Genomic DNA, 25,209 nt, shown 5'->3' on the forward strand with positions numbered 1-25,209 from the left:
ACTAACCAGAGGGCACAGAGACAGTATCCAAATGAGTAAAATCAGAAATGAAAAGGGAAACATAACAACAGACCCAAGGAAATGCAAAAAAAAAAAAAAAAAAAAAATCATCAGATCCTAATACAATAGCCTATACTCAACACAACTGGAAAATCTGGATGAAATGGACAATTTTCCAGACAGATACAGGTACCAAAGTTAACTCAGGATCAGATAATCCATCTAAATAGTCCCATAACCCCTAAAGAAATAAAAGGAGACATTAATAGTCCCCCAACCAAAAAGAAGTCCAGGACCAGATGGATTTAGTGCAGAGTTATATCAGACCTTCAAAGAAGACCTAATACCAATACTCTTCAAACTACTCCACAAAATAGAAACTGAAAAAACACTACCAAATTCGTTCTATGAAGCTACAGTTGCTCTGATATCAAAACCACACAAAGACTCAACAAAGAAAGAGAACTTCAGACCAATTTCCCTTATGAATATCGATGTAAAATTACTCAGTAAAATTCTCGCAAAACCAAATCCAAGAAAATATTGACACAATCATTCACCACAATCAAGTAGGCTTCAGCCCAGGGATGCAGGGATGGTTCAATATATGGAAATCCATCAGTGCAATCCACTATATAAACAAACTGAAAGGGGAAAAAAAACCCATTATCATTACATTAGATGCTGAGAAAACATTTGGCAAAATTCAACACCCCATCATGATAAAAGTCTTGGAAAGGTCAGAAATTCAAGGCCTATACCTAAATGTAATAAATGCAATATATAGAAAACCAAAAGACAATATCAAACTAAATGGAGAGAAACTTGAAGCAATACCACTAAAATCAGGGACTAGACAAGGCTGCCCACTCACTCCCTACCTATTCAATACAATACTCAAGTCCTAGCCAGAGAAATTAGACATCAAAAGGAGCAGAAAGGGATACAAATTGGAAAGGAAGGAGTCAAAATATCACTATTTGCAGATGATATGATAGCATACTTAAGTGACCCCAAAAATTCCACTAGAGAACTCTTAAAATTGATAAACAACTTTAGCAAAATGGCTGGATATAAAATTAACTGATAGAAAATCAGTGGCCTACCTCTACTAAAAGAATAAACAGGCGAAGAAAGAAATTAGGGAAACAATATCCTTCACAATAGTCACAAATAATATGAAATATCTTGGTGTAACTCTAATTAAGCAAGTGAAATATCTATATGACAAGAACTTCAAGTCTCTGAAGAAAGAAATCGAAGAAGATCTCAGAAGATGGAAAGATCTAGCATGCTTGTGTATTAGCAGTAGTAACACAGTAAAAATGGCCATCTTGCAGAAAGCACCTACAGATTCAATGAAATCCCCATCAAAATTCCAACTCAATTCTTCATAGAGTTAGAAAGAGAAATTTGCAAATTTATCTGGAATTAAAAACAAAAACCTCAAGATAGCAAAAACTATTCTCAACAATAAACAAACTTCTAACAGAATCACCATTGAGGAACTTAATATTGATTTTTAAAAAGTGCATGGTATTGGTACAGTGACAGGCAGGTAGATCAATGTAATAGAATTGAAGACCCAGAAATGAACCCACACACCTATGGTCACTTGATCTTTGTTTGACAAAGGAGCTAAAACCATCCAGTGGGAAAAAAGACAGCATTTTCAACAAATGGTGATGGCTCAAGTGGCAGCTAGCATGTAGAATAATGCAAATTGATCCATAATTATCTCCTTGTTCAAAGCTCAAGTCCAAGTGGATCAAGGACTTCCACATAAAACCAGATAAACTGAGACTAAAAGAAAAGAAAGGAAGGAAGAGCCTTGAGAACATGGGCACAGGGGAAAATGTCCAGAACAGAATACCAATAGCTTATGCTCTAAGATCAAGAATTGACAAATAGGACCTCATGAAATTGCAAAACTTCTATAAGGCAAAGGACATTGTCTACAGGATAAACCAGCAACTAAAAGATTAGGAAAAGATCTTAACCAATCCTACGTGCAATAGAGGGCCAATATCTAATATATACAAAGAACTCAAGAACTTAAGACTCCAGGGAACCAAATAACCCTATTAAAAATGGGGTACAGGGCTAAACAAAGAATTCTCAACTGAGAAATACCGGATAGATGAGAAACACCTAAAGAAATGTTCAGCATTCTCAATCATCAGGGAAATGCAAATCAAAACAACCCTGAGATTCCACCTGACACCAGTCTGAATGGTTAAGATAAAAAACTCAGGGAAGAGCAGATGCTGGAGAGGATGTGGAGAAAGAGGAACACTCCTCCATTGCTGATGGGATTGCAAGATGGTACAACCACTCTGGAAATCAGTTTGGCAGTTCCTCAGAAAATTGAACATAGTACTACCTGATGATTCAGCTATAGCACTTGGGCAAATACCCAGAAGATTCTCCAACATGTAATAAGGACACATGCTCCACTATGTTCATAGCAGCATTATTTATAATACCCAGAAGCTAAAAAGAACCCAGATGTCCCTCGACAGAGAAATGGATACAGAGAATGTGGTACATTTACACAATGGAATACTACTTAGCTATTAAAAACAATGACTTCATGAGATTTGTAGGCAAATGGATGGAACTAGAAAGTATCATCCTGAGTGAGGTAACCCAGTCACAAAAGAACACACATGGTATTCACTCACTTACAAGTGGATATTATCAGAAGCTTGGAATACCCAAGATACAATTCACAGACCACATGAAGCTCAAGAAGGAAGACCAAAGTGTGGATACCTCTGTCCTTCTTAGAAGGGGGAAGAAAACACTCACAGGAGGAAATATGGAGACAAAGTGTGGAGCAGAGGCTGAACAAAGGCCATCCAGAGACTGTCCCACTTGGGGATCCATCCCAAATACAGATACCAAACCCAGACACTATTGCTGATACCAAGAAGTACTTGCTGACAGGAGCCTGATACGTCTTTCTCCTGAGAGGCTCTGACAGAGTCTGACAAATATAGAGGCAAATGCTGTCAGCCAACCATTGGACTGAGCACTGGGTCCTCAATGGAGAAGTTAGAGAAAAGACTAAAAGAGCTGAAGGGGTTTGCAACCCATAGGAAGAACAACATCGACCAACCAGTACCACCAGAGCTCCCAGGGACTAAACCACCAACCAAAGAATACACCAAAGAATGGAGGCCCCTTGGCTCCAGTTATATATGTAGCAGAGAATGGCCTTATCTGGCATCAGTGGGAGGAGAGGCCCTTGTTCCTGTGACGACTCAATACCCCAGTGTAGGGGAATGTTAGGGTGGGGAGGTGGGTGTAGTTGGGATGGTGGTTTCTGGAAGCAGGGAGAGGAAGGATGGGATGGGGGTTTCTGGAAGGGAAACCAGGAAAAGCGATAACATTTGAAATGTCAATAAATAAAATATCCAATTAAGGAAAAAAAACAATGTGTGTTACTTTACTGAAAGAGGGAAAAAGTTAAATTATTCCCCAGGTAGTATAATTTCTTAAATAACTGAAAATAACATACATGTAGATATGTTATTGATAGAAACATAATATCAAACTAAAAAGGCCTTATCACATAACAGAAATGGACAAATCATGCATAAAGCAGAGCATATAATATTAAATTTTTCATCAGAAATAGAAATCAAGCTATTAAAATGGTTATTTATTTAGAAATTTTGTATGCATATACATTGGTAATTTAAACAATTACATTAATCAGCTAAATAAGTGTCAAATCCTACTTGGTTTTACTTTTAACACCTACAAAATAGAGATATACAAAAATTGCCCAGAGAAAAAGACACTATCAGATATCACCCCATCTCGATATTACAAGTCTAACTTTGCTCCCATTAATGCAAATTAGAAACAAGACAAAATAGTCCTGCCAGATTTGGGATGCTCTCATATTTCTTTTCTGTTATGGCATCCCTTCTGGACTATGTTCAAACAAATTCATCCAGTTCACTGCAGTTCTGTAATTTGTTATGTAAAATTGTGGATACATTATATATGTTTTGTTAATTTCAGGATACTGTCATGTTAAATCTATAGTATGAAATAATCTTTTGGGGTCTGCTTTTTTGAAATTCTTCTTAGATAAACATAAAATTCAAAAAGTAATGAAATTAAGAGATAATTACCTTATACTAAAATATATGCTTAAAGGGAATGCTATTGATCTGAGAAAAAAAGCAACAAATAACAATTTAAAGAACAGGAAGGAACACAGTGGGTTGGAATCCATGTCATTTATGAGGCAGAGGCAGGAAGATTGTGACTTGGAGGCAGGCTTAGGCTAAAAGCTACAAAACTCCAAACTTTCTATGGTACACAGTTTTCTATTATGGAACATTAAATGTGGTCTAATCCATTTAAGTATATATAGATTTTACAAATATTCAAGAATTTTTAAGTATAGTTGTCATAAATGAGATATTCAAGAAACTTAAAATTGATTTAAGCAAATTTATACTCACCTCCCCAAACAAATCAATTAATAAGCAATTCCTTTGACAACTATCTACTCCCACATTGCTGTCACCAGTTTTGAGTGTTTTGAAAGTCAATCTTTCAGCATGGCACCATCTTTGCTTATGTTTTATAATGTTTTTCATATAAATATAAATAAATATAAATTTATATGAAATATATGTGTATGTTGCATTAGATTTCACTAAATGTAATAAATTATCAGAAAAAGTTGAAAATTAGCTGTGAAAACTATTTTTTAGATAAATCAAAAATAAAGTTTAAATTATATTTGGTGATAAAAACCAAATACTTACAAAGAAGGATCTTGGACAAGATCTTTTAAATTTATCCCACTGCGGTCTTCTGCAAGATTCCTGAAGCAGCTATCACTCACTAAACAAGAAAAGAGGAAAGAAAAATTAATTTTTGATTATGTTTCACTATAGTTAGTTTTAGCTAAATGTAATTTTAAATAAAATGTATCCTTTGTATTTCTTTCCTAAACATCAGCATCATTTTTTTGCATGTTAATTTGAGGACAAATATGTTAATAACCAACAACATCTCAATAAAGCCAACATTTCAATGACAACTACCTAATTAAAACACCATAACCTTATATAAATGTAAGATATAAAAGAATTAAAATGCTGGCGTGGATGTAGATAAAGAGGAACACTCCTCCACTGCTGGTAGGGTTGCAAGCTGGTACAACCACTCTTGAAATCAGTTCCTCAGAAACTGGGCATAATACTACCAGAGGACCCTGTTAGACCACTCCTGGGCATATACCCAGAGGATGATTCCCCAGCATGTAATAAGGACACATACTCCACTATGTTCATAGCAGCCCTATTTATAATAACCAGAAGCTGGAAAGAACTCAGATGTTCCTCAACAGAGGAATAGATACAGAAAATGTGGTGTATTTACACAATGGAATACTACTCAGCTATTAAAAACAACGAATTCATGAAATTCTAAGGCAAATGGAACTGGAAAATATCATCCTAAGTGAGGTAACCCAGTTACAAAAGAACACACACAGTATGCACTCACTGATAAGTAGATATTAGTCCAAAAGCTTAGAATATCCAAGACACAATTTACATATCAAATGATGCCCAAGAAGAAGGAAGAACAAAGTATGGATACTCTGGTCCTTTTTAGAAGGGAGAACAAAATATCCACAGAAGGTGATACAGAGACAAAGTGTGGAGCAGAGACTGAGGGAAAGACCATCCAGAGATTACATCCCCTAGTGATCCATCCCATATACAGTTACAAAACCCAGACACTATTATCAATGCCCACAAGTACCTGCTGACTGGAGCAGGATATAGCTGTCACCTGGGAGGCTCTGCTAATACATGACAAATACAGAGGGGGACACTCTCAGCCAGCCATTGAACTGAGCACAGGGTCCCCAATGGGGGAGCTTGAGAAAGGACCCAAGGAGCTGAAAGGGTTTGCAGTGCCATAGGAGGAAAAATGTTATGAGCCACCCAGTACTCCCAGAGCTCCCAGGGACAAAAACATCAACCAGATAGTACACATGGTGTTACCCACGGCTCCAGATGCATAGGCAGCAGAGGATGACCTTGTTGGACATCAAAGGGAGGAGAGGCCCCTGGTCCTGGAAAGGCTCCATGCAGCAGTGTAGGGGAATATCAGGTCAGGGAAGCATTAGGGGGTTGATTGGGACACAAGGGGAGGGGAGATGGCTTATGGGACTTTTAGGGGCAGGGGTGGAACCAGGAAAGAGGAAATTATTTAAAATGTAAATAAAGAATATGTCTAACAAAAATAAATAAATAAATAAATAAATAAATAGATAAATAAATAAATAAATGTGGATTTTCTGTTCTTCTGTCTAGAAGAGTAATTTGCTGATACCCAGTGGCCAGTCCCTGAGAAAGAGAGCTAACAATGAGTAGTAAGAACGCTATGGAGACTAGGGGAGGTGCCACGGGGTATTTATGAATCAAAAAGGATAACTTTACAATGAAGAAATTAGATAAATAACATCTTAAAGAAATAAACAGATTTTAAATCAAGTATGTGCCATTATGCCCAGTTAATTATTTTTTATATACCCAGTGTGGTAAGATGATATTTCATTTATATTTCCATGTGGTTTATGCTACTGAGCATTTTCCATTAATTTGTTGGTACTTCTATTTCTCCTTTTGAGAAATGTCTATTCATATTATTTGTGCGCCTTACTGTCCATCTTATGGGTAGAGTGAGTGGGGAAAGCACATATCACATATGACTTGGTCAGAGAGTAATTTGCCAGAATGCATTCTCTTTCTCCACTATGTAGGTTTTGGAAATCAAACTCAGGTCACTAACATGGTGGCAAGCATCTTTATGCACTGAGACATTTCACCAGCCCTATTTAATCACTGTTAAATAGGTTATCACAGGGAGTTGTCATTGTAATGTTAAGTACCTTTTATTATTCTAAATACCTCTAGATAATTAAAAATGATTAATATGAGACAACAAAATGGGTGAATTATATAGACATTTATACACATTTAAAATCTTTGTGTATGTGCATCTGTGTGGTATATGCATATGTGCTTCTGTGTATGTGCATATGTGTACAGATAGATAGATAGATAGATAGATAGATAGATAGATAGATAGATAGATAGATAGATAGATAGATAGGCTAGTCTTTGCATTTAGAGGCCAGAGGTTAATATCTGTGTATTCTTTTAATACTCTCAGGTTTACCTATTTTTTATTCTGGTTTCTTTTATATTTTTTGAAACAAACTTTCTCTGTGTAGCTCTGCCTGTCCTAGGACCAGGAACTCAGAGATCCACCTGCCTCTGCTCCCAAGTGCTAGGATTAAAGATATGCTAGACTAGTGGACAAGCACTTTTCTCTGCCTCCAAGGAGCTGAAATTACAGGCACAAGTAACCATGTCTTGCTCTTTGAATGGGTGCCCGGGGATACAAATGCAGAATCTCACTCATGTGTGTAAAGTACTATACCAACTGTCTTGGGGTTTCTACTGCTGTGACAAAACGCCACAAGAGTAACTAACTTGGAGAGAAAAGTTTGCTTCAGCTTTTGTTTCCACAGCATAGTCCATCACAGAGAAATAAGGGCATAAGCCTAGAGGCAAGAACTAATGAGGCCATGAACCTACTTACTGGCTTGTAGAGGAATTTTAATTCAGCAACATGAATACTCTGACAAGGGATTACATCCACAAACCTTCTAGCACTGTGTGATCCAGAGAAACTGACACACCTTTTATCCTTCTGGCTGGAATATAGACATACCTTTAGCATATACCTTTAATGCCAAACAATAAAGTTACTCTGTAGATGGAAGGAGCCATCTTTGAAAGTGACATCTAATTGAGGGGCGACAAAGTGATGAATCAGAAATATTTGACAGATTGAGATATACATATGTGCCCATACACATCAGAAAAATCACAGGAAAGAGAGGCAACTATGAGAGCAGTGAGTTCAACTAATTCAGCACAGATCAGCAGAGGCAGTTGGAGCCAGAGAATAAGAAGCCAAAAGATTAGAACAAATTGTCAGGGTTAGTTTGAGGCCAAGCAGAATAATTCAGTTAGAAGTTGAAAGAAGCCAGATTGAAACAGTCAGCTTGGGGAGGAGTATGAGCCAGAACAGCTAAGTTGAATCAGCAAGCTAGAGTTCAGAAAGAACAAGAAAACGTGAGCCTATTCAGCAGAAAGCCTCCAAATGACAATTACATCAGATGAATATAAGTTACTTTTATAAAGGCTTGCTCTCCAAGGCTTGCTCAGCCTGCTTTCTTAAAACAACCAGGACCACCAGTCCAGGTAAGGCAATACCCACAGTGAACTTGCCCCTGCACATAAGTCATTAATCAAAAAAAAAAAAAAAAAAAAAGACCATAGGCATGCCCACAGACCAATCTGGTAGGGGTATCATTTTTTAAATTAGGTTCCTTCTTCCCAAATTACTCTAGCTTGTGTAAATTTGGTATTAAACTAGCCAAAACATCAGTTGTGCCATTATCTCAGAACATGTATTATTAACCCATAAAAAAGGATTTCTAGTTTAATTTTGAATGTGTTGGGCATCTCTGGAGTTGGGAAAATTTTTCTTAATATTATGTAGGTTGTCTTTTACTCCATTAATTGTATGCTTAGGAAGAAGTGTTTTGTTGTTGTTGTTGTTATTTTGGTTTGGTTTGTTTTATTTTTGAGCCTGATATTACATCTACCAATTTTTGCTTTTGTTTCTTGTACTCTGAAGGACCTATGCAGGAAATCACTCACCAGTACAAATATCTTAAAGTATTTCCCTGGTTTTTACCTGAAATTCCAGCATTTTGTCTTAAATGCACACTTTAAGTCTACTTTGCTAGATTTCTGTACAAGTGAAAGCTAGTAATTAAGTTTCAATCTCCTGCATTTGGCTATCCAGTTTCCCTAGCAAGATTCACAGAAAGCATACATTCTCTAATGTATGTCTTTAGAAAATTTGTCCATCATCTGTTAAGTGTACAGGCATTTCTGAGATCTCTTAGTCAACATTCCATATAAAATTAAAAGGACATAATCTTCATCTAAAACAAAAAGTTCTTTGAATGTCAGTTAATTTACACATTGCTTTGCTATCAACATTCTGGTCTCCCATTTTTCTGATGGGTCATCTATGCATCTTACCAGCTACTGATGGATGTATCATAAATTCCACAAACATGATTAGAAATTTGTTTTGTTAGCTTTTGTTTATAAAAAAATTTCTTTTATACATTTAAAAACATTCTTATTTTGTGATATTCATTTGATTCTAACAAATTCCTGAAACATTGACAATTATTACAAAAATCCAACTTTCATATCTAGTTTTAATTCAAAGGCTGCTTTGTGGACAATTAGTATAGCTTCAGGAACTTTCATTTACATCTTTGCATGGTACATTTTCTTCAATGGTCCCTTAGTCTTTATGTTTAAGATATGTCTCTTGAATGAAGCATAAGATTGGACTGTTTTGTTTGGTTTTATACAGTCTGACACACTCACTAATAAGTGGATATTAACCTAGAAAACTGGAATACCCAAAACATAATCCACACATCAAATGAGGTACAAGAAGAAAGGAGGAGTGGCCCCTGATTCTGGAAAGACTCAGTGAAACAGTATTCGACAAAACCAGAACGGGGAAGTGGGAAGGGGTGGGTGGGAGGACAGGGGAAGAGAAGGGGGCTTATGGGACTTTCGGGGAGTGGGGGGGCTAGAAAAGGGAAATCATTTGAAATGTAAATAAATTATATCGAATAAAAAAAAAGAAGTTAGGCCCCAGAGAACCAAATAACCCTATTAAAAATGGGGTACAGAGCTAAACAAAGAATTTTCACCTGAAGAACTTAGGATGGCTGAGAAGCACCTTAAAAAATGTTCATCATTAATCATTAGGGAAATGCAAATCAAAACAACCCTGAGAATTTCACCTCACACCAGTCAGAATGGCTAAGGTTAAAAACTCAGGAGACAGCAGGTCTTGTCGAGGATGTGGAGAAAGAGAAACTGCTGGTGGGATTGCAAAATGGTACGACCTCTTTGGAAATCAGTCTGGCGGTTCCTCAGAAAACTGGACATGACACTTCCGGAGGACACTGCTATACCTCTCCTAGGCATATACCCAGAGGATTCCCCAGTATATATACGGACACGTGTTCCACTATGTTCATAGCAGCCTTATTTATAATAGCCAGAAGCTGGAAAGAACACAGATGTCCCTCAATGGAGGAATGGATACAGAAAATGTGGTATATTTACACAATGGAATACTACTCAGCAATTAGAAACAATGAATTCATGAAATTCTTAGGCAAATGGTTGGAACTGGAAAATACCATCCTAAGTGAGGTAACCCAATAACAAAAGAATACACATGGAATTCAATCACTGATAAGTGGATATTAATTAGCCCAGAAGCTCTGAATTTTCAAGACACAATTAACATGTCAAATGACACCCAAGAAGAGGGAAAGAGAGGGCCCTGGTTCTGAAAAGAGTTGATCCAGCATTGTAGGGGACTTCCAGGACAGGGAAATGGGAGGGGGTGATTGGGAAATGGGCAGAGGGAAGAGGGCTTATGAGACTGATGGGGAGGGGGAAACTGGGAAAGGGGAAAGCATTCAAAATGTAAACAAAGAATATAGAAAATAAAAATAAATAAATAAAAATATATTTAAAAGTAAATATCATTTTAGATTCATTTATACTATGACTTAATAAAATACTATTATAAATGCTTTTCCCTATCTTGTGCAACAAATGACTGTCATGCATTCACATCAATTCAGGAATCAGCACAACAATATATGATCCATTCTAGCACCATAGAGAACTGTTTCTCAGTCTCTGGGTCACTAACACTTTGGGGATAGAAGGACCCTTTCACAGGAATTACATAACTCCATTGAAAAACACAGATATTTACACTGCAATTCATAACAGTAGGAAAACTACACGTATGAAGTAGCAATAAAAATGACCTTATAGATGGTTTTGCTACAATATGAGGAACTGTATTAAAAGGATGCAGCATTGGGAAATTTGAGAATATTTCAGTGTTTCATATCCTTTATTATTAATGCCTTACTGAGTAACTCTATACTTTTGATCTTTCTCCATAGATGGAGAAAATAGGGTATTTCATGACCAAAACAAATTTACACAGTATCTTTCCACAAATCCAATGGATAATCAACTGATAATAGATGCAACTTCAACGGATAATAAATGGAAAACACAAACAAAAGGAGGGAAACTACACACTAGAAAAAGCAAGAAATTAATCTGCTATCAACAAACCCAAAAGAAGATAACCATACAAACATAAAAATTACATCAAAAATAGCAGGAAGCAACAATCATTATTCCTTAATATCTCTTAACATTAATGAACTCAATTCCCCAATAAAAAGACCTAGACTAACAGACTGGATATGTAAACAAGACCCAACATTTTGCTGCATACAGAGAATGCATCTCAATGTCAAAGACAAACACTACCTTAGAGTAAAAGGCTGGAAAACAGTTTTCCAAGCAAATGGTTCCAGGAAACAAGCTGGAGTAGCCATTCTAATATCCAATAAAGTAGACTTTCAACCAAAAGTCGTCAAAAAAGACACAGAAGGACATTTTATACTCATCAAAGGAAAAATATACCAGGAAGAACTCTCAATTCAGAACATCTATGCTCCAAATACAAGGGCACCCTCATTGGTAAAGGAAAATTTACTAAAACTTAAAGCACACATCACACTCCACACAATAATTGTGGGTGACTTCAACATACCACTCTCCTCAATGGACAGATCAGGGAAACACAATCTAAACAGAGACACAGTAAAACTAACACAAGTTTTGGACCAAATGAATTAAATAGATATGTATAGAACATTTCATCCTTAATCAAATGAATATACCTTTTTCTTAGCACTTCATGGTACCTTCTCCAAAACTGACCATATAATTGGTCACAAAACAAACCTCAACAGATATAAGAAGATCAAACTAATTCCATGCCTCCTATAAGATCACTATGGTGTAAGGGTGGTCTTCAATAGCAACAAAAACAACAGAAAGACCACATACACATAGAAATCAAAGACTTTCTAAAATGTAAAGAAAATGAAGGCACAACATACCGAAATTTATGGGACACAAGGAAAGCAGTGCTAAGAGGAAAACTCAGCTTTGAGTGCCTACAAAAAGAAGCTGGAGAGAGCATACACTACCAGCTTAACAGTACACCTGAAAGCTTTAGGACAGAAAGAAGTTAATACACCCAGAGTGGTAGAAGGCAGGAAAACATCAAACTCAACCAAGGACTGAAATCAGCCAAGTTGAAACAAACAAACAAACAAACAAACAAAAAACTATACAAAAGAATCAAAAAAATCAGGAGCTGATTCTTTTTTTTTATTCGATATATTTTTTATTTACATTTCAAATGATTTTCCCTTTTCAGGCCCCCCATTCCCCGAAAGTCACATAAGCCCCCTTCCCTCCCCCTGTTCTCCCATCCACCCCTTCCCACTTCCCTGTTCTGGTTTTGCCCTATACTGCTACACTGAGTCTTTCCAGAACAAGGGACCACTCCTCCGTTCTTCTTGTACCTCATTTGATGTGTGGATTATGTTTTGGGTATTCCAATTATCTAGGCTAATATCCACTTTTTAGTGAATGCATAGCATGATTGATCTTTTGAGAATGGGTTATCACATTTAGTATGATATTCTCCAACTCCATCCATTTGTCTAAAAATTTCATGAATTCATTGTTTCTAATAGCTGAATAGTACTCTGTTGTGTATATATACCACATTTTTTGCATCCATTCTTCCGTTGAGGGATATCTAAGATCAAGAATTGACAAATGGGATCTCATAAAATTACAAAGTTTCTGTAAGGCAAAGGAGCTGATTCTTTGAGCAAATCAACAAGAACCTTTAGCCACACTAACCAGAGGGCACAGAGACAGTATCCAAATTAACAAAATCAGAAATGAAAAGGGAAAAGTAACAACAGAAACTGAGGAAAATAAAAAAAAATATCATATCCTACTACAAAAGCCTATACTCAACACAACTGGAAAATATGGATGAAATGGACAATTTCCTAGACAGATACCAACTACCAATGCTTAATCAGGATCCGATAGACCATCTAAATGGTCCCATAACCCCTAAAGAAATAGAGGTGGTGACTGACATTCTCCCAACCAAAAAAAGCAAAGGACCAGATGGTTTTAGTGCAGAATTCTATCAGACCTTCAAAGAAGACCTAACACTAATACTCTTCAAACAATCCCACAAAATAGAAACAGGGGGAACCCTACCCAACTCATTCTATGGAGCCACAATTTTGCGGATACTAAAACCACACAAAGATCCAACAAAGAAAGAGATCTTTAGGCCAATTTCCCTTATGAATATTGATGCAAAAATACTTAATAAAATTCTTGCCAACCAAATCCAAGAACAATCAAAACAATCATTCACCATGATCAAGTAGGCTTCATCCCTGGGATGCAGGGATGGTTCAATATATGTAAATCCATCAATATAATCCACTACATAAACAAAATCAAAGAAAAAACAGGTGATCTTTTCATTAGATGCCGAAAAAGCATTTGATAAAATTCAGCATCCTTTCATGTTAAAGTTCTTGGAAAGAACAGAAATTCAAGGCTCATACCTAAACATAATAAAAGCAATATATAGCAAACCAGTAGCCCACATCAAAGGAAATGGAGAGAAACATGAAGCAATCATACTAAAATCATGGACCAGACAAGGCTGCCCTTTCTCTCCATAATTATTCAATATAGTGTTTAAAGTTCTAGCTAGAGTAGTTAGACAACAAAAAGAGGTCAAAGGGATACAAATTAGAAAGAAAGAAGTCAAATTATCACTATTTGCAGATGATATGACAATATACTTAAGTGACTCAAAAAAAAATCCATCACAGAACTCCTACAGCTGATAAACAACTTCAGCAAAATGGCTGGATATAAAATTACCTCAAGCAAATCAGTAGCATTCCTATACTCAAAGGATAAACAGGCTGAGAATGAAATTAGGGAAATGACACTCTTCACAATAGCCATAAACAATATAAAGCACTTGGTGTGACTCTAACCAAACAAGTGAAAGATTTGTATGACAGAAACTTCAAGTCTTTGAAAAAAGAAATCCAAGAAGACCTCAGAAGATGGAAAAATCTTTCATTCTCTTGGATTGGCAGGATTAATATAGTAAAAATGGCCATCTTGCCAAAAGCAATATACAAATTCAATGCAATCCCCATCAAAATCCCAACTCAATTCTTCATAGAGTTAGAAAGAGCAATTCTCAAATTCATCTGGAATAACAAACCCAAAATAGCTAAAAACTAGCCTCAACAGCAAAAGAACTTCTGGGGGAATCAGTATCCCTGACCTCAAGCAGTACTACAGAGCAATAGTGGTAAAAACTGCATGGTATTGGTACAGTGAGTGGCAGGTAAATCATTGGAATAGAATTCAAGACCCAGCAATGAACCCACATACCTATGGTCACTTGGTCTTTGACAAAGGAGCTACAACCATCCAGTGGAAAAAAGATAGCCTTTTCAACAAATGGTGCTGGTTCAACTGGATGTCAGCATGCAGAAGAATGCAAATCAATCCATTCTTATCTCCTTGTACTGAGCTCAAGTCCAAATGGGATCAAGGACCTCCACATAAAACCAGACACACTGAAACTAATAGAAAAGAAACTGGGGAAGACCCTTGAGCACATGGGCACAAGGGAAAGAACACCAATAGCTTATGCTCTAAGATCAAGAATTGACAAATGGGACCTCATAAAATTACAAAGTTTCTGTAAGGCAAAGGACACTGTCAAAAGGACAAAATGGCCACCAAGAAATTGGGAAAAGATTTTTACCAACACTGTATCTGACAGAGGGCTAATATCCAAGATATACAAAGTACTCAAGAAGGTAGACTCCAGAGAGCCAAATAACCTATTAAGAATGGGGTATAGAGCTAAACAAAGAATTTTCACCTGAGGAATATCAAAGGGCTGAGAAACACCTAAAGAAATGTTCAACATCCTTAGTTATCAGGGAAATGCAAATCAAAACAACCCTGAGATTTCACCTCACATCAGTCAGAATGGCTAAGATCAAAACCTCAGGAGAAAACAGGTGCTGGTGAGGATGTGAAGAAAGAGGAACACTCCTCCACTGCTGGTGGGGATACAAGCTGGTACAACTACTCTGGAAATCAATCTGGAGGTTCCTCAGAAAACTGGGCATAATACTACCAGAGGACCCAGCTATACCACTCCTGGGCATATACCCAGAGGATTCCCCAGCATATAATAACAATACATGCTCCACTATGCTAATAGCAGCCCTATTTATAATAATCAGAAGCTGGAAAGTACCCAGATGTCCCTCAATGGAGGAATGGATACAGAAAATGTCATATATTTACACTATGGAATACTACTCAGCTATTAAAAATAATGAATTCGTGAAATTCTTAGGCAAGTGGGTGGAACTGGAGAATGTCATCCTGAGTGAGGTGACCCAATCACAAAAGAACACACATGGTATGTACTTACTTATAAGTGGATACTAGCTCAGAAGCTTGTAATACCTAAGTAATAATTCACATATCAAATGACGCCCAAGAAGAAGGAAGGAGAGGTCCCTGGTCCTAGAAAGGTTCAGTGCAGCAGTGTAGGAGAATACCAGGACAGGGAAGTAGGAAGGGGTTGATTGGGAAACATGGGGAGAGAAAAGGGCTCATGGGACTTTCGGGGAGGGGGGATCCTGGAAAGGGGAAATCATTTGATAAGTTAATAAATAATATATAAAAATAATTTTAAAAAGAACATAGGAATCAGAAAGCAAAGAGAGGGTGTGAAGAGATGGGGGCAGGGGTGTGACTGAATTTGTCCACTTTCTCTTGTGCTGGAGACTGAAGGCAGGGGCACATCTGTACTCCACCAGCTAGGCTTTTTCTTCAGCACCTTCGGAACTTACACTTCTCATGTCACCAAGCATGAGCAGATTCTTTTTGTTTTATGATGGGTCTACACTGAGCATGCACACATCATCTTAATTATCCACCTTTTTTTAATTTATCTACTTATTTATAAACTCTAAAAACTCCATGGACCCAATGAAAAATATAGAAAGAAACATAACCCAAAAGAATATTCAAGTCTTCTTAGAATATCTTACATAAAAAATGCATCAGCTGTCATTCATTTCTTCTCTACTACATTTCTAGGTATCATCATTTTTCCCCTAGCATCAAAAATTCCTACAAGAAGTATCCTTCCTTTGGAAGCATACTATACTTTCTTCTAATCACCATCAATTTTTAACTCTCTTGATATGTTAAAAAATAAACTAAAATTTCACAGTTAATATTCAAGAAGAAACCAACATGGATAAATAATGTTAATTTTCTTAGAAATTGATTGTACCACTTAGAAAGGAAAGCAGAAAAATATTTCAAATTACTTTAAAACAGGATATATGAAGGTAGATATAATTATCCTGCAAAGATAGTTGAATCAAATGGCAAGGCTTGTGATATGCTACTTGTTTTACTGTGTGTGTTGATAACTGGTAGCAAGACACTAGATCCCAACTGTGTGCTCTCTCTGCATCACTCTTCTGTTACCATATCAACAACAGACTTCAAACTTTGCTTCAGGAGAAAATAACATCTTTTACAGCAAAGGTAGATAATCATGAAAACATTTAATTTTTTATTTGGTTGTTCAGCACAAGATAAACTTAACCAAATGAGCTTTTCATTAGAAAGAGGTAGATCAAAAGGCAATACAGCCTTATTTATAATAGTCAGAAGCGGGAAAGAACCCAGATGTCCCTCAATCGAGGAATGAATACAGAAAATGTGGTATATTTCACACAATGGAATACTACTCAGCAATTAAAAACAATGAATTCATGAGATTTTTAGGCAAATGGTTGCAACTGGAAAATATTATTCTAAGGGAGGTAACCCAATCACAAAAGAATACACATGGAATACAATCACTGATAAGTGGATATTAATTAGCTCAGAAGCTCTGAATACTCAAGACACAATTAGCATATCAAATGATTCCCATGAAGAAGGAAGGAGAGGGCCCTGATCACGGAAAGACTTGATCCAGCATTGTAGGGGAGTACAGAGAAAAGGGAGGGGGTGATTGAAGAATGGGTGGAGAGAAGAGGGCTTATGGGACATATGGGAAGGGGGGAACAGGGAAAGGGGAAAGCATTTGGAATGTAAACAAAGAATTTAAAAAAAAGATAAAGTACAAAAGTATAACAAATAAGAATGGGAAAGAAAACACCAACTTTGGAATAAAGGACAATATGTTGAATGATGTTCTGATTTCATTTCTGTTGATGTGATAAAATATGCTGACAAAAAGCAATTTAGGGAGAAGAGATTTATTTTAGTTTATACTTCCAAGGTACAGTCTATCTTAGCAATGAAGTCAGAGTGGGGCTACCTAAAAGTAGCTAGTCACACTCACATCCACAATCAGGGATAAAGAAAGACTGAATGCATATATTCACTGATTTTCTTGTGCTCAGCTCAGTTTTTCTGTTCTTTTAGAGTCCAATACCCCTTGGTGGAATGGTGCCACCAATGGTAGGCTGGATCATCTTACATCAATTAACTTAATATAATCCACCATTGACATGATTATAAGCCAAACAAATATAGGCAACCTAGAAAATCCCTCATGTCACTCATTTCCCAAGAGATTCTAGGTTATGTTAAGTTGACAATTAAAGTGAACTGATAAAGGCAAGTGTTTATATTTTATTTACTTTGTTCAGTGGTAGTTTCCCCTGGATATTCATTAGAATAATACTTTTTAAGTGAAATTCATATATTGGTACTCCTTATTCCTACAAAAAAGATTCTATGTAAAACACATAATAGTTATTTCAATATTTAAAAGTGGGTATTTTTAATAAGACATGACTTTAGTAGTCAAAATTTAAAATCTAAGTGGAACTATACTATTTTCCTAATTTGTGAGATTCCAATTGTTTGTTACCATCACTGTACATTCCTAATCTTCCAAAACAATATCTCAGATATAAAAGTCAAATTTAATTACAATATTATTACAAATGAATTACAAAATCAAATTGAGTTATCTAGCACTAGGCCTACATATGAACACCACAAATTTTGAAATTTAGCCTTGGGTTAGGACCCAAAAAAAAACCAAAACCAAAATCAAAAACAAAATAAATTAACAAAAAACCCAGATAAGTAAATAAACTGCTTTTATCTTCATTAACTACCTGTAACTAACCAAAAAAAAAATATTACAGAGTATTATTATAGACATTATTTTTAAAAACTCAGCAGAATCATTACATCCAATTAATACACATTTTCTGACTGTGTTTCTTTAAAAATAACAGATTCACAATACTGGTTACAATTTTCTAACAATTTGCCTCAAAAGTATATATTATTAGCACTCCTATTGAATTTTTGTTCTTCAATGAATATTTTTATTTTAATAATAATTATGAAAATAGTAGCTTGATTACTAGCTTGATTATAATTAATTTCATCAGAAAGCAAATCCTAAGCATCAACATGATTGGCTCAGAACTTCTCAGAAATCTTATACCTTCATAGCTTATAGCCATGTACCAGGTCTGTAAAACTGCTATTCTCATTTAACTATTATGTGTAACTCAAACTAAAGGAGAACATAACATACTGAAATACTTAGTAATGTTGTCTAAGGTGGTAGTTGGCAAACATTTTTTCTGAAAAGAACATAGTGTATATTCTCTCATTCCTGCCAACCTGATACTTTTTTAAAATACTTTTTACTTGAAACAGAATTATATTACGTCCCCATCTACCCTATACAAAAAACACTCATTTAATACCTCCGTGCTTCAACACTCTTCCTTCAAAACTTCGTGCTTCTCTCCTACTCTCAAGTTGATAGCCTGCTTTTCTTTGAATATTATTGTCATATACATAGAAACATATGCACATAAAGTATATAAATACACACTGATGCTGTTTTTATTGTGTGTATACAAATACATACACACACAACACACACACACACACACACACACACTTTTTTTCAGGACTGACCTTTTTGGAATTTTTTTAAAGTAAAAAATATCTTTTCTAAGCTCAAAAGGATAAAATCAAGCTTCAGACAGATTGGCACAAAAGCTGTCAGCCAATTCCTGGTCAAGAAGTACAGCTTCTAATTCAGCAAATTGTGCTGATCAGCCTTAACCAGCTGGTCCTTCAAATTTGTCCTGGGATCTAGTAGATGGCTGCCACCCAGTGGACACCATCAGTTTTTCACTTATTTGAACCATTCATGAAATAAGCTCAAACACTTAATGATGAACTTTGCATATTACACAGAATGTTCCAGGGTTTTATTTACAAATTTAAATGAATAAGAAACTTATTAAAATCCATCAGTTAAATTAGATTTTTCCTCACACTAAAACATTACTTAAACTACTTCACATGTATATATTAGCAATAACAGTAACAGCAATAGAATGGCTTTACCCCAGGCACCAAATCCAGCAGGCATTTCCTGGGAACCCACAGGCAACCTCAGCTAGAGAAACAGGCAGACAACTTTAGATCTTCACCTCTCCCTCCATTCCTCTAAGTTCTATACCCAAGTCTCATACCAGCTTTGTGGCAGGCCACCTGCTTGCTGCAGCCTCTCCAAATGCTCTGTCCTTATTCTCAGGGGATTAAGTAGATCCTGCTGGGACACACTGCTTTCTTTTCTCTTGTGAACCCACTCAGCCTCACTCCTCCTAGCCCATCCCCATTACTCAGTGTTAACTCCCAATACCTACAAACATTTTTCCTGGAATCCCAGTGACCACACCATATAATGATCCTAGAAAAAAAAAATCCTACTAGGTAACATACAGTCATCACACTCTCCTAAGAACAAGAAAGGAAAATAAAGCAAGGCACAAACACACACCCAACAAAGATATCAGCACCTAGACTTATATCACAAACTCAGATACCTAGATGCTAAAATAAAAACACAATCAAAAACAGTCAGGACAATATGTCTCCCTCCACTAGAGCCCAGCAATTCTATCACACCAGGCCCTGAATATTACAACATAGCTGAAGCACAAGAAAGATCTTAAATTTGCCTTAAAGTGGGAATGAATAAATCTCTTAAAGAAATTCATTAAAACATAAATAAACAGTGAAAGAAAATGAATAAAACAGTACAAGACAAGACTGTGGAAGTATAATCAATAAAACCCAGAGGGAAATCTAAAAATAAAAAGTTTAGGAATTCAAGCAGGAACCTCAGAGGTAAGCCTCACCAACAATATAAAAGATGGAAGAGAAACTCTCAGGTATTGAGGAAATGATAGAAAATATGGATACCTTGGCCAAAGAAAATATTAAATTTAAAAATAAACCAGAAATCTGAGATACTATGAAAAAACAAAATCTAAGAATAATAGGAATAGAGGAAGGTGAAGAAACCCAGCTCAAAGGCACAGAAAAGTATTTTCAACAAAATCATAGAAAATATTTTCTCTAACCTAAAGAAAGAGATGCCTACTAAAGTACAAGAAACATGTACAACACCAAATAGACTGGACCAAAAAAGAAAGTCCACTTGGCACAAACTAAACAAACAACTAAATATACAGAACATAGAAATCATAATAAAAGAAATATTAAAAATCACAAGAAAAATATACCAAGTAACATGGAGGCAGACCTATTGGAATAGCTTATGACTTCTCAATGGAGACTATAAACACCATATGGGACTGAATAGATGTTATATAGACTTGAAGAGATCACAGATGCCAGCCCTGACGTGGAAATTTTTGGTTTCTTTGGAGACTCAGGTGTACCATATGATGTTTTTTAGGAAACTGTCTTATGAGGGGATGTTTTTGCCGAAGCAGACACATGGGAGGATGTTTTGCTAAGAACAGACATGTGCTGTTTTTTCTGGAAGCAGCCTGGAAAAGGTCACATGATGCTTTGCTAGAGTGGACAATTGAGAAACACCTGATATGTTTAAGCATAACCCAACAGACAGTGAATGCTGCTGTATTGTTTTGGTTTGCCTTGACATTCTTTTCTGGTCACTGTTGGACTGATGCTGATCTTCACTGATGATACTTTGTGGTATTAGTGTTTGTCAAGAAACAAAAAAGACACCAAAGAACTTCTGGTGGTGTTCTGGCAGCTTCTTGATGCTTCCATAGACTCTGGTTGATAGGCAGAGTCTTGAGGTTTCTTCTGGATCAAGCTACTGTTGCTAATTCTTATGAAAAGAACTGCTGATATTTTGATGAAGATTAGATTTGCTCCAAAGAATTATTCCCTCCTTTGCCTTTCCTATTAACCTCCCCTTTTAACGACCTCTGATGGATGGGCTAAAAGGGAGGTTAAAACATTTAAAAACTCATTTTAAAAATACAAACTTACACAGCCCGTTCTAATATACCCAGCAAAATGATCAACACTCATAATTGGAAATAATAAGATATTACATGATAACCTAAATTTAAGTAATAATCTATCTACAAATTCAGCCCTACAGAAGGTGACAGGAGGTAAACTTCAACCTAAAAAAGGTTAATTACACCCAAGAAAACACAAAGAATAAATTATTACACACACACACACACATACACACACCACTACCACCATCAACAACAAAATAACAGAAATTAACAAACATTGTTTATTGATATCCACCAAAAGAACATTGAAATTCTTAATGTGTATGAACCAAACACAAAAGAACAAAAATTTATAAAATAAACACTACTACAACTTAAATCAACTATTGACCCTTACACACTGGTAATGGGGGACTTTAATACCTCACTGTCACATAAACAGGTCACTGAGATGAAAATTAAACAGGGATATTATCTAATAGCTATGTACAGATCATTTCACCATAATATAAAAGAATATAGCTTCTCAGCACCTCATGGAACTCTCTGCAAAACTGTCTACATACTAGAATACAAAGCAAGTCTCAACAAATACAAGACAATTGAAAGAACATGCTGTTTCCTATCAGATCACCATAAATTTTACCTGGATATTAATAACAACAGAAAGCTTATACAATCTGAAAAATTCACTACTGAATCAAAAACAGGTCAAGATACAAATTAAGAATGGTACTAAAGATTTTCTAGAATTGAATAAAAACGAATACACAACATATCAAAACTTATAGGATAAAATGAAGTTGGTTCCAAGGGGCAAGTTCTTAGCCCTAAGTACCTGCCACATTTAAAAAAGAAGAGAAAAGAAAAGAAAAGAAATCTCATATTTGTAACTTAACAGCATGCCTCAGAACTCTAGCAGTGATTCTTAATCTGTGGATTGTGACAACTTTCCAATCCTTCATATAAGCTATTTCCATTGTAATTCATAAGGACAGCAAAATTAGTTATCAAGTAGCAAGAAAATAATTTTAATTTGGGGGTCACTAAAATATGAGGATTTTATTAATGGGTCACAGCATTAGGAAGCATGAGACTCACTGTTCTAGAATAAAAAAAGGGAACTCACACTCAAAAGGCATAGATGACAAAAATAATCAAACTCAGGGAAGAAATTAATAAAATAGAAACAAAAACAAAAAATATAAAGAATCAATAAAAGAGGTGGTTGTTTGAGAAAATCAATTAAAGATTAACAAACTCTTATCCAAATTAATTAAAAGGGAGAAAGAATACCTAAATGAACAAAATTAGAAATAAAAAGGAAACCATAACAATAGACAGCAAGAAAATCCAAAAGATCATAAGGATATACTTTATAAAAACATGCACTCCACTAAATTGGAAAACCTAAAAGAAAAGGAAAATTTTCTCAACACATATGACTTAGCAAAGTTAAAGCAAGACCAGATAAGCAATTTAAATATACCTATAACCTCTAATGAAAAAGAAGCAGAAAGTAATCAAGTCCCCCAACCAAATATGCCCAAGTCCATATGGTTTTAGCTCAGAATTCTACCATACTTTCAAAAAAGAGTTAATGCCAATACTACTCAAATTATCCCACAAAATAAAAATAGAAAAGAATTGTTCATTTCATTTTATAAGGCCACAGTAACCCCGATTGCCAAACCATATAGAGACTCAACAAAGAAAGAGAATTACAGATCAACTTCCCTTACAAAAAAGATGCAAAAACTCAATAAAATATTTGCAAACAAAGATCATCTACCATGACCAAGTAGGCTTCATCCTAAAGATACTAGGATATTTCAGCATACATAAATCAATAAATGAAATCCAACATTTAAACAAACCAAAAAACTTGATCATCTTAGTAGATGCAGAAAAGACCTTTGACAAAAATTCAAAAATCCACCCTTTCATGATAACATTTCAGAATAGGTTAGAGATAGAAGGGATATACCTTGATATAATAAAGACAATTTGCAGCAAACCCATAGCCAACATCAACTTGCATGGAAAGAACTTCAAACATTAAAAATCAGGAACAAAAAAAGGTCATTTACTCTGTCCATTACTATTTAATATAATACTTGAAGTTTTAGCTAGAGCTGAAGGAGATCAACTGAATCCAAATAGAAATGGAAGAAATCAAAGTATCTTTATTTGCAGATGATAAAATTCCAACAAGAAATTCCTCCTCCTGATAAAAACTTTCAGCAATGTAGCTGGATGCAAAAGCATCACCTTGCAACCTTTATTACCAGAACTTTGGAGGCAGGTGAATCTCTTGAGTTCCAGATCAGCCTGGTCTATATAGAGATACAAGACAGCCAGAGATACACTAAGAAACTGTGTCTTGAAAAAACACAAAAATTTCGTTCCATAATTCAAGCAGAAACCACCAGTTCTACCAGAGGCCACATTATTTCTGCCAGAGGCCACATTGGTTCTTAGAACCCCAGAAACCCAGAGGTCACGAGGGCTGTCAAAAACCCCAGCAGAGGCAGCTCTGATGGACTGAAGAATCTCAGACCACTCTGGCTAGAAGACCAGAGAGGAGACAGATACCAAGAGGAAAAAACACCCTTGCAACAAAGACAAACTCAGAAATTGACACCTAAATCTATAATTACAGCAAGCCCAGATGCCTAGATAGAAACATAAGAACACAATCAACAAAATCTAGGGAACTGTCACCACCAAGGCCAGCAGCTGTCCTAGAACAGCTGGTTCTGTAGCTGAAGGACAAGAAAACAACTTTAAAAACAACTTTATGAAGATGATAGTGGTCCTTAAAGAGGAAATTAATGAATTCCTTAAAGAAATTCAGGAAAGCGCAAATAAACAATTAGTAGAAATGAATCAATCCTTTAAAGCCAATACAGGAGAGAGACAGGGTGAAAGAAATTAATAAATTTGTTAAAGAAATTAGAAATAAAAGTAATAAAGAAAACAGAAACTGAGGGAATCCTGGAGATGGAAAAATCTAGGTAAATGAACAAGAAATGCAGATACATCATCAGCATAGTACAAGAGTTGAAACAATCTCAGGCATGAAAGCTTTGATAGAATAAACTGATACATCAATCGAACAAAAGGTTAAAAGTCTAAAAAATTCCTGACCCAAAATCTCTCTAGCCCCCAGAAAATATTTTTAATAAAATGACAAAAGAAAAATTTCCTAACCTTAGGAAGAATATACCTATAAAGGTACAAGAAACTTACAGACATAAAATAAGACTTGAGCAAAAAAGAAAGTTTCACCTGCCCCATAATAACCAAAAACACTAAACATATAGAACAAAGAATATTAAAAGCTGCAAAGGAAAAAGGCCCTGTAACACATATAGGGAGATAAAATTAACTCAGTAGCTTTCCTATATACAAATGAAAAATGGAATGAGAATCAAATCAGAGAAACACCTTTCACAATAGCCTCAAATAATATAAACTACCTTGGGGTAACTAACAAAGCAAGTGAAGGATATGTAAGACAAACAAAAGAGAACACAAGGCAAAACAACAAAAAAAGCATTAACACACTTTAGAAAGAAATTGAAGATAGCAGAAGATAGATCTGCTATGCTCATGGATCACATAAAATAGAAAAACTGGACATCCTACCAAGAGCAATCTCAAGATCCTAAAGATTCAAT

The 25,209-nt window shown here is 35.7% G+C and overlaps 1 protein-coding gene across 3 annotated transcripts in view; it reads right to left on the minus strand.

Annotated features, from left to right (window-relative positions):
* The window catches only part of Gphn (gephyrin), a 447,337-nt gene that overhangs the window by 332,400 nt on the left and 89,728 nt on the right, over positions 1-25,209 (minus strand). For all 3 annotated transcript variants that reach the window (XM_052185596.1, XM_052185597.1, XM_052185595.1), the window contains exon 2: positions 4,794-4,872. In XM_052185596.1, the coding sequence (XP_052041556.1) occupies positions 4,794-4,872 (79 nt within the window). The remainder of the gene's footprint in view (positions 1-4,793; positions 4,873-25,209) is intronic.

This window comes from Apodemus sylvaticus, chromosome 6, assembly GCF_947179515.1.
Source record: "Apodemus sylvaticus chromosome 6, mApoSyl1.1, whole genome shotgun sequence".
In the NCBI taxonomy this organism is placed as follows: Eukaryota; Metazoa; Chordata; class Mammalia; order Rodentia; family Muridae; genus Apodemus; species Apodemus sylvaticus.